The sequence below is a fragment of the Aulostomus chinensis genome, chromosome 22, assembly GCF_037954235.1.
Source record: "Aulostomus chinensis isolate RoL2024-O1b breed Wild chromosome 22, RoL_Achi_v1.0, whole genome shotgun sequence".
In the NCBI taxonomy this organism is placed as follows: Eukaryota; Metazoa; Chordata; class Actinopteri; order Syngnathiformes; family Aulostomidae; genus Aulostomus; species Aulostomus chinensis.
This window is the reverse complement of record NC_141341.1, coordinates 2,053,565-2,065,835: the sequence shown is the minus strand read 5'-3', so window position 1 is coordinate 2,065,835 and position 12,271 is coordinate 2,053,565. Positions and strand designations below refer to the sequence as shown.

General features: G+C 47.5%; 1 protein-coding gene across 15 annotated transcripts in view; it reads right to left on the bottom strand.

The window, feature by feature from the left end:
- Positions 1–985: 985 nt before the first annotated feature.
- The window catches only part of LOC147240289 (regulating synaptic membrane exocytosis protein 2-like), a 24,559-nt gene continuing 13,273 nt past the window's right edge, over positions 986–12,271 (bottom strand). For 5 of the 15 annotated variants that reach the window (XM_086193301.1, XM_086193294.1, XM_086193297.1 and 2 more), the window contains 21 exons: positions 11,888–11,902; positions 10,640–10,708; positions 10,399–10,531; positions 10,043–10,150; positions 9,848–9,898; positions 8,959–9,027; positions 8,690–8,749; positions 6,975–7,084; positions 6,154–6,684; positions 5,984–6,025; positions 5,402–5,440; positions 5,003–5,020; positions 4,683–4,705; positions 4,497–4,594; positions 4,132–4,281; positions 3,655–3,839; positions 3,425–3,560; positions 3,239–3,351; positions 2,981–3,082; positions 2,304–2,443; positions 986–1,576 (listed from right to left, as the gene is read on the bottom strand). In XM_086193301.1, the coding sequence (XP_086049427.1) occupies positions 1,391–1,576; positions 2,304–2,443; positions 2,981–3,082; positions 3,239–3,351; positions 3,425–3,560; positions 3,655–3,839; positions 4,132–4,281; positions 4,497–4,594; positions 4,683–4,705; positions 5,003–5,020; positions 5,402–5,440; positions 5,984–6,025; positions 6,154–6,684; positions 6,975–7,084; positions 8,690–8,749; positions 8,959–9,027; positions 9,848–9,898; positions 10,043–10,150; positions 10,399–10,531; positions 10,640–10,708; positions 11,888–11,902 (2,378 nt within the window). In that variant the 3' untranslated portion in view covers positions 986–1,390. Of the gene's footprint in view, positions 1,577–2,303; positions 2,444–2,980; positions 3,083–3,238; positions 3,352–3,424; positions 3,561–3,654; positions 3,840–4,131; positions 4,282–4,496; positions 4,595–4,682; positions 4,706–5,002; positions 5,021–5,401; positions 5,441–5,983; positions 6,026–6,153; positions 6,685–6,974; positions 7,085–7,782; positions 7,951–8,689; positions 8,750–8,958; positions 9,028–9,847; positions 9,899–10,042; positions 10,151–10,398; positions 10,532–10,639; positions 10,709–11,887; positions 11,903–12,271 lie in introns of all 15 variants that reach the window. The other 10 variants (XM_086193295.1, XM_086193298.1, XM_086193303.1 and 7 more) reach the window with 9 other exon arrangements.

Genomic DNA, 12,271 nt, shown 5'->3' with positions numbered 1-12,271 from the left:
CTTATGAAATGGGTTGCTTTCTACAGAACCTTCCAGAAGAACAGAGTAATTCCAGCCTGTAATCTAAAGGCAGCAGCTTGCGTGGAACCGTCTGCTCCAGCTGAAGCTGAACTGGAGCCTTGTCAGTAGAGTTCAGCATTTTCTGACCTTCTGGACTCGGTTGATCAAACCTGGCCGTTCTCAGGGGTCTGTACCGTCGTTCTCAGGTGAAACGCGCTCTTGAGCGGATCTGTTCGAGAAAGTAACATGAATTGTGAAAACGTAGGGCTCCACCGCAGCACCGGTTTGATCATGTGACAGACCAGACTCCTGAGTTACCTGAGACCCCGCCCTCCATGGATCAACACATTCAAGAAGTCATCCATGTGTGGCGTCTCTATCAATGTCAGGTCAGACTTGAAAATGCTGCTGATAACATAGAAGGTTGCAGGACCTCCACCTCCTGCTCCCCACTCACAGAGTGCTGGTATCCCCCGAGTCAGAGGGAAACCAGCAGGCCGCAGTGTCTTTTCCCATCATGCCTCATTCCTCTCTGCTTCAACAACCTTAAAAAGTCATGTATTCAGTCTGATCTTAGCTTTGTGCTGATCCTCAGTTCCGCTAAGGTCTGGCTGGGTCTGAGAGTCAATCTGAGGTTCCTGGGAGGAACCATGTCTGGGACCCAATCGGCTAGAACGGCTTCAAACGACAGTGGTTTGTGTGTCAAACGTCACATTCAACTGTTGTGTGCTGTGTAATTCTGTATGTCTGCTCTGCACCTGGAGAACGTCCCTGCCCTGTGGTTCTCTGAGGTTTCCACTTTATTATCCTGTTTGAATGGACCTAAGCAAGGTTCTTAGGACACAATAGTGCACAATAATTAGAACAATACGTTGAGATACCAGCAGAACTCCTGAGAACCTGAGCTGTTCTCACAGGGGTAGTAGTCGGCAGAAATTTATAGAACCTCAGAAACACAGAAAACCACATGGAACATTCAGAATCTTTATTTTTTCAGTTCTTGTGTTCTTTAACTTGATGTTCTAATCATTTCATTGTTCCATGCAAATTCAAAGCAGCAGAACGCCACACTCGGTCCCCATGGAAACTATCAGGCAACAGACTGCGTCTATGGATTCTGACACGCCTCTAACAGTCTCTGTACTCCTCAGGAGCTGCTGTGATTGGCTGGCGGGTTGCTCATGTCCTCCATTGCCCAGTAGCCTTGACCCGGCGGGCAGAGGCCGGCCCTCTCTTGGTGACATCATCATATCACTCTTACATTCGTCGTCGCTCAGATGTCGTCATGCAGCAGCAGAGGAGGTTCACTGGACTTTGATTCCAGGCGCTGCCTTGTGACCTCCCCTGCAGGCCGCCACTATGGCAATTTATTCAGTCCCGCCCCCTGGTATTACGACTTGCCTTCTGTCTCTTTATTGGTCAACGGGGCCAAGGCCGGGTCCACCAACGAGGTGGCAGGAAACAGTTTAAACCAGCCAATCACCATGTTGGACAAGTCCAAGTCATCCAGTAGAATCTGAGCTGCACCCATGAAGGATTTGTGGTCCATGCGCCCGTAGTCACCCCAGACGATGATCTGCCAACAGACAGTAAGTGACAGTACAGAACCCAGTAACTGTGTGTAGCCTACAGGGGTTCTCAAGCTGTGGTCCAGGGACCACCAGGGGTCGTCAAACACCTTCAACAGGGGTTCAAAAACATTGTTTCTTCACTTTTCAGTAAACACGCAAATGGATCAACTTCTTAATGAGGTCATTCACAAAGGGAATTTCTGGAACGGATGACGTGAGACGTTCTTTAGAAATACGGTTCTAATGGGACGAGAATCAAACTTCAGAAAAGCAATGACATCAACAAAGATGGTGATGGTGCAGCATCAACATCATTCACAGATGAGTGATGCTGCATCTGAGTTCTTGTGTTTACAAGCTGGTGAAACCTGAAGATCAGGACAGGAAGACGGAGGAGAACGTCTACAGATGAAGGTCGCATGTAATACAGCCGTTCATCATCCGACTGAAAGATACTTTTTTCCTGTTTTGGTCTTTCATATGAATAAACCAGCAACACGCAAAGCTCAGTTCAAAGTTTCCCTTCATCCAGTTTAGCGTTTATGACCGACGCTCGATGAGAACGTTTCTTCAGCAACTGCAAAGACCAACGAGATGAAATGTAGACGAAATGTTTTCTCCTTCAGGAGAGAACAACTATTAGTAACTAAAAAAAAACACAGAAGATGAACGCTCAGCAGCCTTCACATTTTACACATTTGGGTATATACAGTATGTGTGTACTGTGTGTACCTGTAGTACTTTGCCTTCAGGATTCTCCTCAAACTGCAGTTGTTGTTGATAAAGTGGGTCGAGGGTTTTTCGAGCCAGACGGGTTCTCCTCTTCAACAAGCATTTGCCGTTATCCATCAAGTACACCTTCACGTAGGGAGCTACACACACACGCACGCACATAAGCACACGCACAAAAAGTAAGACACTAATAAATACTTTCAACACGGTGACTGGTTAGTACTCATGGTCAGTAGCATCATGAAGAACCACGACGCAACGCCACCAACGTTCATTTGTGGATTCTTTCTATGATAGAACGCTGGTGCATCTCACTATGTACTTTAGAATGTTAGCATGTCTAACTATGTGCTGTAGCACGTTAGCATGTCTCACTATGTTCTGTAGAACGTTAGCCTGTCTCACTATGTACAATAGAACGTTAGCATGTCTCACTAAGTATGATTGAGGATTGGCATGCGAAGTATTACAGAACATGAATGTATTTTGCCAAGTATTATACAAAGTTAGTGTATACCACTGAGTACAACTTAAATTTTGTGTGTGTTACTATACATAATAGAACATTAGTGTTTATCTCGAGGAATCACAGAATGTTGCAGTGTACTACTCAATATTAGAATGTAGTGTGCTCATCGTATAGTGAAATATATTTTGTCATATTGCAGTGTTTTCACCTGGTGTGTTCTTGTTGCCTTGTTTACCCACAAGCCCTCTGGCGCGAATGACCTCCACGTCCAGACGTTCCTTCCTGTACACCATTCCGATCTGAATGTCACCTGACCACCAAACAGCCAATCAGAGTAGCTGGTGTCATATGATGTCAGTGAGTTCAACCAGTAAATTCAGTGTATCAACTGCAATTAATTTCAATATAAAAGTATGAAAGATTAATAATGATTCACTGGATGCTCAGGGGTGGGATTGGCTATTACCCATGGGGGGTGTGGCCAGTGTCTGCCTCCCAGCCAGCTGGGCGGGGCCTAAACCTTCCAGGAAGCCAGTGAACTGTTTGTCCGAAGCCAACTTCACTCCTGGGAAAATCAGACTGAAAAAAAACAAAAATCAAACTTAGAGCAACAGATCAGAATCAGTATGAATCGTATTGAAATGATTCTTACGCTCCAGGTTTTGGGTCCTCTGCGTCCGGGTCGCGACTCGGCTGTCGGGTGAAACGCGATTTAAACTCGATGGCCAAACCGGTTTCTACACTCCTCTGGACAGGAAGTCGCACTACCTTCTTTTTCTTCTCTTCTTCTGGAAGAAGGGATAAAAGAGAAGAAGAAGATGTGAGCAGGCTCACCAGCACGCTCCGGTTCTGGTTGCTGTTGGTGGGTATCCTGGGACTGACCCTCAGGGTTGAGCTGGGAGGCGCTCTGGCTCTTCTTTCCCAGTCCAACCATTCCCATCATACGAGCTCCGAAACTTGAGCGCCGCTTCTTGTCATCGTCGTCATCATCGTTTCTCCCCAAAGAGCAAATTTCACCGCCAACACTTGAAGACTTTGTGATAGGAGCTCCGGGGGCCGCCGCTGCCCTGCAGACAGGTAGAAACAATCACTGTGTGGTACCTGCAGGGCGGGGCATAGACAAAAACACCTGTCCCATGGGAGGGAGGCACAGCTGTCAGTCAAGAGGAGGGGTGGGGCATGGACAAAAATGCCTGTAAGTCATGTGGGGGGGGGGGGGGGGCATAGAAACAAACACCTGTCAGTCAAGTGGAGGGATAGGCCACAGACAAACACGTGTGAAGGGGGCACACAAGTGTTTCCACGACGACCAACTGTATTCAAACTCAGCTGAAGCATCTTGCTGGTTCGTTGTCTTACTTTGAAGAGTCAGACTCCATCTCCACTCCTTTCTCCACTGATTCGCTTTTTTCCAGTGTAGCTCTGCCCTCAGCTGCCCCTGCTACTTCTTGCGTTCCCTCTGATCCCGCCCCTGACTCCACTGATTGGCCCTCCGGAGCTTCCACCTGACTGTGGCAGCCAATGAGAGGGCACAGCAGCATGCAGACAGCATAGAGAGAAACACATGCTAACATGCTAACATGCTAACATGGACAAGACACAACAATAATGAAGTGATGCATCATGGGATATATAACATGACCTTGACAGGGTTTTTCTGCTGTGATGACAAAATATGTTGTGATTTCATAGTGGTTGTCATGGAAACCAGTTCATGCACTCACCTCAGTCTGTGGGCGGATCGGCTGTCGGAGGCATTGGACATGGCCGACACATCGCTGACATCACTGTCTGACGATCTAAAGGACAGGCTGTCCCTCATCTGCAGACACGACATGACAGATGAAAACGGGTGTATGACATCATCGATGACATCATGCCCAAAATGTGCTATGTTGACGTGTGTTCACCTTCGCTGTATCCTTCATCACACCTGCAGAGACAGAAGAAGGTGGGGTTACTTCCCAACAGTAATGTCACTACAACGTCTCAATCTATGACATCACAGCTCATTATAGCCAATCGTGTGGGTTCAGTGTGACCTAAGAGTGACGGAGATGTCTGTGTGTGCCCAGCAGTAAATCGTGATCGTGTCGACCACCGCAGAAACATCAACACCCCAAGAAACACCACGCCAAAGGTTTCTCTATTTCCTCTTTGGAGAGTTTGCTGAACCGAGAGACGAGACAGAGGAAGATAACGACAAAGAGATGAAGAGAAAGATGGCTACCTTCTCTGATCAGCTCCCCTAGGCAGGACGGTGATGAACAGATGATGGAGGGATGATGGAGAGACGATCAGAGATAAAAGTAAATAAATCCAGTGAGAAGATGGATGGAGGTATGGATGGAGGTATGGATGGATGGATAGAGGGATGAGAGATGGATGAATGGATGCATGAGGGATGGAGGGTAGGATGAATGAATGATGGAGGGATACAGAGATGGATGAAGAGATGGATGGATGAGGGATGGATGGATGGATGGATGAATGGAGGGCAGAAAAGGAGAAAACAATCTACTCCCTCTAACAATAGTGTGACTAACGTGTCACATAACAACCTGACAACATTCTACAGAGTGAGGGGCCTCTTGTCTGCAGGGGGTGGAGCTAAGTGATGGAAGCATACCATTGGCTGTTTTCTTTTGTTGGTCCTCCCATGTGACCTCTGCGTCATGGCAGAGAGAGAAAGACGATTGGTCAGCTTCTCTACAGGAGAACTCCAGTTCAAACAGAAACAATCATAACTACACTTGCTGATCAGGACTGCACACCTTTATGCATTCTGAAACCATACGGACTCAGGGAGGTACCACCCAGAACCCAACTGAACTGCTAATTAGAAAGCTGGGACCAGGACCAGAACACAGTTGAGAAATTCCAGCCTTCAACCAAGTCAACCCTGAAAGACCTGAAAGGCTCCGATTTCAGACATCCTGACCCTCCCATCCTAAGTTTTGCATGTCAGTGGCGAAGGGGTCCATCTTTACTCTCGTGGGTGGTGACTTTCATCCACGCCACCCAGCTTGGACCCTTGTCATCCATGGTCCTCAATGCTAATCCTGCCTTTCAGATTTTGGGTTCAACCAAACTCGACTCAGTTGACCACATGAACATGGAACCAACCCCATATGGGTGGGGAAACCCCAGGTGCAGGCGCATCAATAAAGACCTCTACTTTGGACGCATCATCACATCCTGGTCCACTTGCCTTTTCGGGTCCCTCCAGGTGTTGCTGAGCGCCGCTCTGGCTCTGACAGATGTGATGGGATGGCGTAGACATGATGTAAAAAAAATGAAAAAAACAAATGAATGAGGAGGATGTAGAAAACAAACACTTGAATGATTGACTGATGAACCTCAAACCTGGATTGTACACACCTGGAGTCTGTGGGGGTGGGGCTGGCGAGGGGGCAAAGGCCGGTGTCGGGGCAGGTGATGGGGGCAGCACGGGTTCAGGAAGTGGTTGCTGTTGAACTAATTGTGCTGAGGGTGGGGCAGTAGGTGAGGGAGCAGGGGGTGGTGCTTGAACAGGTGAAGGAGCAGGGGGTGGAGCTTGAACAGGTGAAGGAGCAGGGGGTGGAGCTTGAACAGGTGAGGGAGCAGGGGGTGGAGCTTGAACAGGTGATGGAGCAGGGGGTGTTGCTTTGACGGGTGCTGGAGTCGAAGCAGGGACAGGGACAGGAGCTGGAGGCAGCACCTGGAAAGGTAAAGGGGCGGAGGGTGATGCTGTGACAGGTGCAGGAGCTGAGTGGGACTGGGAAGTTCCAGGAACAGGTGGAGCTTGTATTCGTATAAGCGGCGGTTGATGATTGACAGGGGGAGGGGCCTGTTTGTTGGCTGGGGGAGGGGACAGATGCCCGGGTGGAATGACAACTCCAGTTGGTGCTCCTGATGTGGGTGTGGCCAAGACTGATGGTCAGCAGGAGGTTTATGAAACATGACAGTGAGATGATTAGATGCAAGACACACAGGTGAAATCCAATCAATGGTGCTGTTGTGACCCTCGGCAGGAATTCTGGGAGACTGTGTGGGTGTGGTTAACAACTGAAATCAGGAAACGCGGTCGGCGGGCTCCTGAAGCAACCTGAATAGACCATCTTTGTCTTTGAAAGACTAATAGGGGTCAAAATGATTGGACTCCATCAATTAGAGAACCGCCACTCCAACATTATCACCTGACACGTTTCTCTTTGACGTACTTCTGTCGGGAGCTCCTTTTGGTGGGACAATGGGGAGCTGGCGTCCACGGCGGCCACAAACCGGTGATCCCATGGGACTGGTCTGGGTGGATCCGCCCCGTGGGTTGGCCCTGTCAAGAAAACAGGATTCAAACTAGAAACCTGGCTGAAGATGTGAAGTCAGATCTGTAAGCTAACAGGCTATGGAGAAATGTAGGCACTACAGCTAGGCTACACTCTGTAAGCTAACAAGCTAAGGGCTAAAAGGGTTTTGAGGTAAACAGTTGCACCACTGATCAAAGCATGTTCTAATCCCTGGTCTCCACGGTTACAGGGCCAAGCTGAAGTGAAAAAGAAGCAGTTTAATCAGTTTGGCACGAAGAGACTCCACATTCAGCTTTTCAAAATAAAATTCACATGATCAATAATCCAGAGTTCCAAAATGAATCAGAACTACGCTGCTGTGTGACGACAATGCAGAACATGCAACACAACATGGAGAACACAACATAACGCAGAGTATGCAAACACAGAGTACGCTAAACAACGAGGAGTACACAACACAACATGGAAGATAGGGCGGAGAACACATGCGTTTGAAATAGACAATGCACCAAACCGAAACAGCAAAGAAGAATTCAAGAAGAAGAAACAAAAGGTGAAGAGAAAGAAGCCAAAACAGTTTTTAGTGGTGTGATGTCACTGTGAGCCAATCAGGACACCGAGGAGGAGGTTCAACGTGAGAGGTTCTGCATGGAGGAAATGCATGGAGAACCACGTTCAGCAATCATCAGGCAGAGCTGCTTGTGATTGGTCTGCTGTGGGTCACCTGTTCAGGGCAGGTGAAGGGGGGGCAGAGCGTCTGGACCTCAGGTAGGCGGAGTCAGCTCGGTCAGTGGAGTGCGAACGCAAGTAGATGGGCCGGCCCGCCACTGTATGCTGATCAGCTGAGCGGGAGCGACTGTAGTACTGCTGCCGATCCATCCCACGACTATACCTGCACATCACCATGACAACTGTCACCCTCACAACTGCTGCACCTGCATTGGGGGGGTTAGTGGCATTGCTATGACAACCAGGCTGCCATGGATCACACCTGCAGGAAAGCTATGAACAGGAAGTAAGGCACAGATGTCCTTGAATGAAACACCATAGACGAAGAAAACCTGCTGGAAGTTCAGAAACACAATTCCCACAAGGCCTTGGTGAGGACGCAGCAAAGGGAGTGATGTGAAGGATTCTCAGGGCCTTTCTCACCCTACGTTCATGTGGGCGGAACCCTGCTCCGCCCCTGTTACCTGGCATACACCTCTTCTCACCCAGGGAAGTCTAATCATATCTAACTGATCACTCCATTGCAACATGGCGCAGAGAATTTTCTGCCATTTTGGACTTAAAAACACAGTCGAGCAACAGGAGCTTGATGATGCCACTTCTCTTTAGGCCACCTTGTTAGCATAATGGCACAAGCATATTAGCATAATGAGGCTAGCACGGTAGCGGTCTGGTTCAGTTTGGTTCCATGAAAGTGAAAAGATGAGCGGCAGCTTTGAACTCGCCCCGGACCTGAGACCGCGTCCCAGATGCTGGACTCTGAAGTTCAGTTAGACGAGAACGCAGGTGTTGAGAGAGGCCTTGAGCTCCGAAGGGGGAGGTGAAACTGCTGCTTCTCCATCTATCCAAGTGTTTGAGTGTCAAACTGAGCCACGCTGTCCCAGAGTCAAACGTCCAGTTACCTCAGCAGCTCCTCGTCAAAGCCGTCTGGTTCATAGGGGAAGTCGGGAATGAAGTCCTGGCTGTAGAAAAGACAGACGTCAAGACCTTTGACCCTGAAAGGCTCCTGTACAGATGTGTCATGTGATCTGCCCAAAGTACTCGCTGCACCCCCTGAACTTTCACTGTCATAGGAACCAGTGACGTCCAGCAGGAAGTGGACCGATAAACTGCATGTTTGTGTACTGTAAAGCCACTAACAGTACTTTACCCATCAGCCCCTAGGGCTCACCTGTAGTCCTCACAGCTTCCATTGGTCATGTGATTCGGCCAGGAAGTGGTATGACAACCATTAAAATATCTTAGAGAAAGAAGTAAATATAGAGATGAAGTTTAACAACCACGAATTACTGCCAACTGTTACTGCTATGATGACTAACACTAATACTATTATGACGTTGTTACTGCGATGAAAACTAATATTAATACTTCAACTACAACTGTTACTCCTTTGACTACTGACACTAACACTGTGACTACTACTATTGCTACTATGACCACTAATCCTCATACTATGACTACTACTGTTATCCTACAACTACTAACACTATGACAACTACTGGTACTGCAATGAAAACTAATGCCAAAAACTACAACCACTACTTTTTAGACTTACTTTCCTAATACTGTAACTACTTTTATTGCAATGACTACTTATCCCAATAATACAACTTCTATTACTGCAGTGATTACTAATGCTAAAACTATAAAATCTACCATTACACTTACAACTACTAACTAATACTTATACTATGACTACTACTGTCACTGCTACAAGTACCACTGTTACTTCAAAGACTACTACTGCAAATATTGTAACTGCAACTCTTACTCCTACAAATAGTAATACTATTATTATGACAAATACTGTCATTGCAATGACTACTAATGTTAATAATACAACTCCTACTATTACTGCAATGATTCTAATGTTAACACTCCAACTACTATTGTCACTCTACTGACAGCTAATACTACTATGACTGCTACTGTTACTGAAACTACTACCATCGTTACTGCAATGACTACTGATGACAATACCTCAAAGGGTGCTGGTACTGATATGAGGACTACTACCTCTATTATTACTTCTACTACAACTGGTCATGTAGTTGAAGTACCTTTCATGGGAGTCAAGTGAGTTGGAAACAGACATTCTCCTCAATGCTCTCCTGAACACAGAGACACGCAGTCAGTCCCGTACTGCAAACCAGAACAAGTGCAGCTAGTACTACATTGGTACTACAACTATTCCACAACCAGCATTAGATGCAGTACTACAGCCACTTGTACTACATACTGATTTGCCATGTTACCTGTTTAGGCTGCTATACTGGCTGGCGTCAGAAAACGCTCGGCTCAGTTTAGAACCCCGCAGCAGCCGCACAGCATCCTCACGGTACAGTGGATATGGTGGGTTACCGCTGGCAACCCAGTCAGAGGATAAAGATCAAAGGTCAGGGGCAAGGAATGGAAAGGAAGTGACTCAAGTACAAAATACAATGAAGGTTTCTGTTGTTTGACTCCAGCTGCTTCAGCCGACATCATCACGTTATTACATCACATTATTACATCACGCCTGACCCCCTTGTGACATCACAGAAACATCAAGTCATCACTTGTAGCCTGCTGCTAAAAAGGTAGCAGAGCGTGCTCATTAATGACTGTTCACCTGTGAGGAGGTGGTTGGCTTGGCGACCGTGACCTCATCCGAATCATGTCAGATCGAGAGCAGTGATTGGACATCACCTGCTCGGGCACTGAGAGGGTGGAGCTGTGGAAGTCTCGGCCGTTCCGTCGATAGTCTGGACATAGAAGAAGACAGACACGATGAACAGCTACACGCTAGTGAACGCTGTGACATCATTATGACCAACGTCAAAGTGTGATGCATGATGGGACTTGGAGTTCACCTGGTATCACCCCGATGCCATCCTCACAATCATAATCAGAAAAGTCCCCGTCACAGATCCTCTGAGATCCTGCAGTAAGAGAGAGAGGGAGAGAGAGACAGAGAGAGAGACAGAGGGAGAGAGACAGAGAGAGACAGATAGAGAGAGACAGAGGGAGAGAGACAGAGAGAGAGACAGAGGGAGAGAGAGAGAGGGAGAGAGACAGAGCGAGAGAGAGAGAGGGAGAGAGACAGAGGGACAGAGGGAGAAAGACACAGAGAGAGAAACAGAGGGAGAGAGAGAGAGGGAGAGAGACAGAGAGAGGGAGAGAGACAGAGAGAGAGACAGAGAGAGAGACAGAGGGAGAGAGAGAGACAGAGAGAGAGACAGAGAGAGAGACAGAGGGAGAGAGAGAGAGACAGAGGGAGAGAGACAGAGAGAGAGACAGAGAGAGAGACAGAGAGAGACAGAGGGAGAGAGACAGAGAGAGAGAGACAGAGGGAGAGAGAGACAGAGGGAGAGAGACAGAGCGAGAGACAGAGAGAGGGAGAGAGACAGAGGGACAGAGACGGGGGGGGCGTTAACCCACTGAGCAGCTCCTCTCTAATCCAGCAGAAAAGCCAGCATTCACACAGAAATTTGAATGAAAAAAAACCCATCACAAAGCTTTGATTTGCTGAGAGACGTTCTGGATGAGACGGTTCCTGCTGTTCTGTGTATGGCGATGTTGTGAAAACATCCGGTCTGAGCATCAGACAGGAATCATGACGGTGGAACCCTTCAGTGGTTCCAGGTTTCACACATAGAGTCTGTCAAGAACCTCTTGAGAACCAGTTTAAGAATGATGGGAAAACAGGTTCATCTTTAAACCCCTGCAAGGACTCCTGGAACCACCATCAAGCCCCACTGAGATTCTCTGGAAGATCTCAAAAGCACATCAGAGACCTCTGGGAACCACTAGAACCCTGCTAGACCATAGAAGCATTATAGGAACCCCCAGATAACAGCACATCCAGGACCCTTCAAGACCTGCAAAGAACTCTAGGGAACATCTGAAGAACATTCAGACCTTCTTCATTGACAGCTGGAGATTCCTCAAAGACAGGCCTAAGAAACCCTCAAAGGAAAGGAGACCCCCTTAAAAGAGCTAAAAGGTTCTTCAAAATTCTCCTGCAAGCGGACCCCTGAAACATTTGTCACATGGAGACATGGCATTTACCTCAAAGGGGTCCTCACAAAGATATCAAGACAAACACATACATGTTTTACCTGAAGGGCCTTTGTCTGGCAAAGCATAATGGATAACAGGAAGAGAACAGCAGAAGAACAGAAGACATTAGAACTCAAGGAACAAAGACATGCAGCAGACAGATAGAGATCAACAAGTCCACCTCACACTGAGGCTCAGAGTTCAAATGTGGACTCTGGGTTCTGACTGGCTGGTGGGTCACCAATGGAACCTTGGGCAAGCATTCTAACCCATGACTTTTACTGCGACACAAGAACAGCAGCTGATGCTGGAAGATGGTTTGAGTTCTTGTTCTCTGTCGTGACAGAAACATGTTTTTCATTTAAAAAAATATTCACTTCTGAACAGAACTTCTTGTACTTGTTATATGACTCTGCGATTGGCCAAAGGGACCAGCTTCGAAC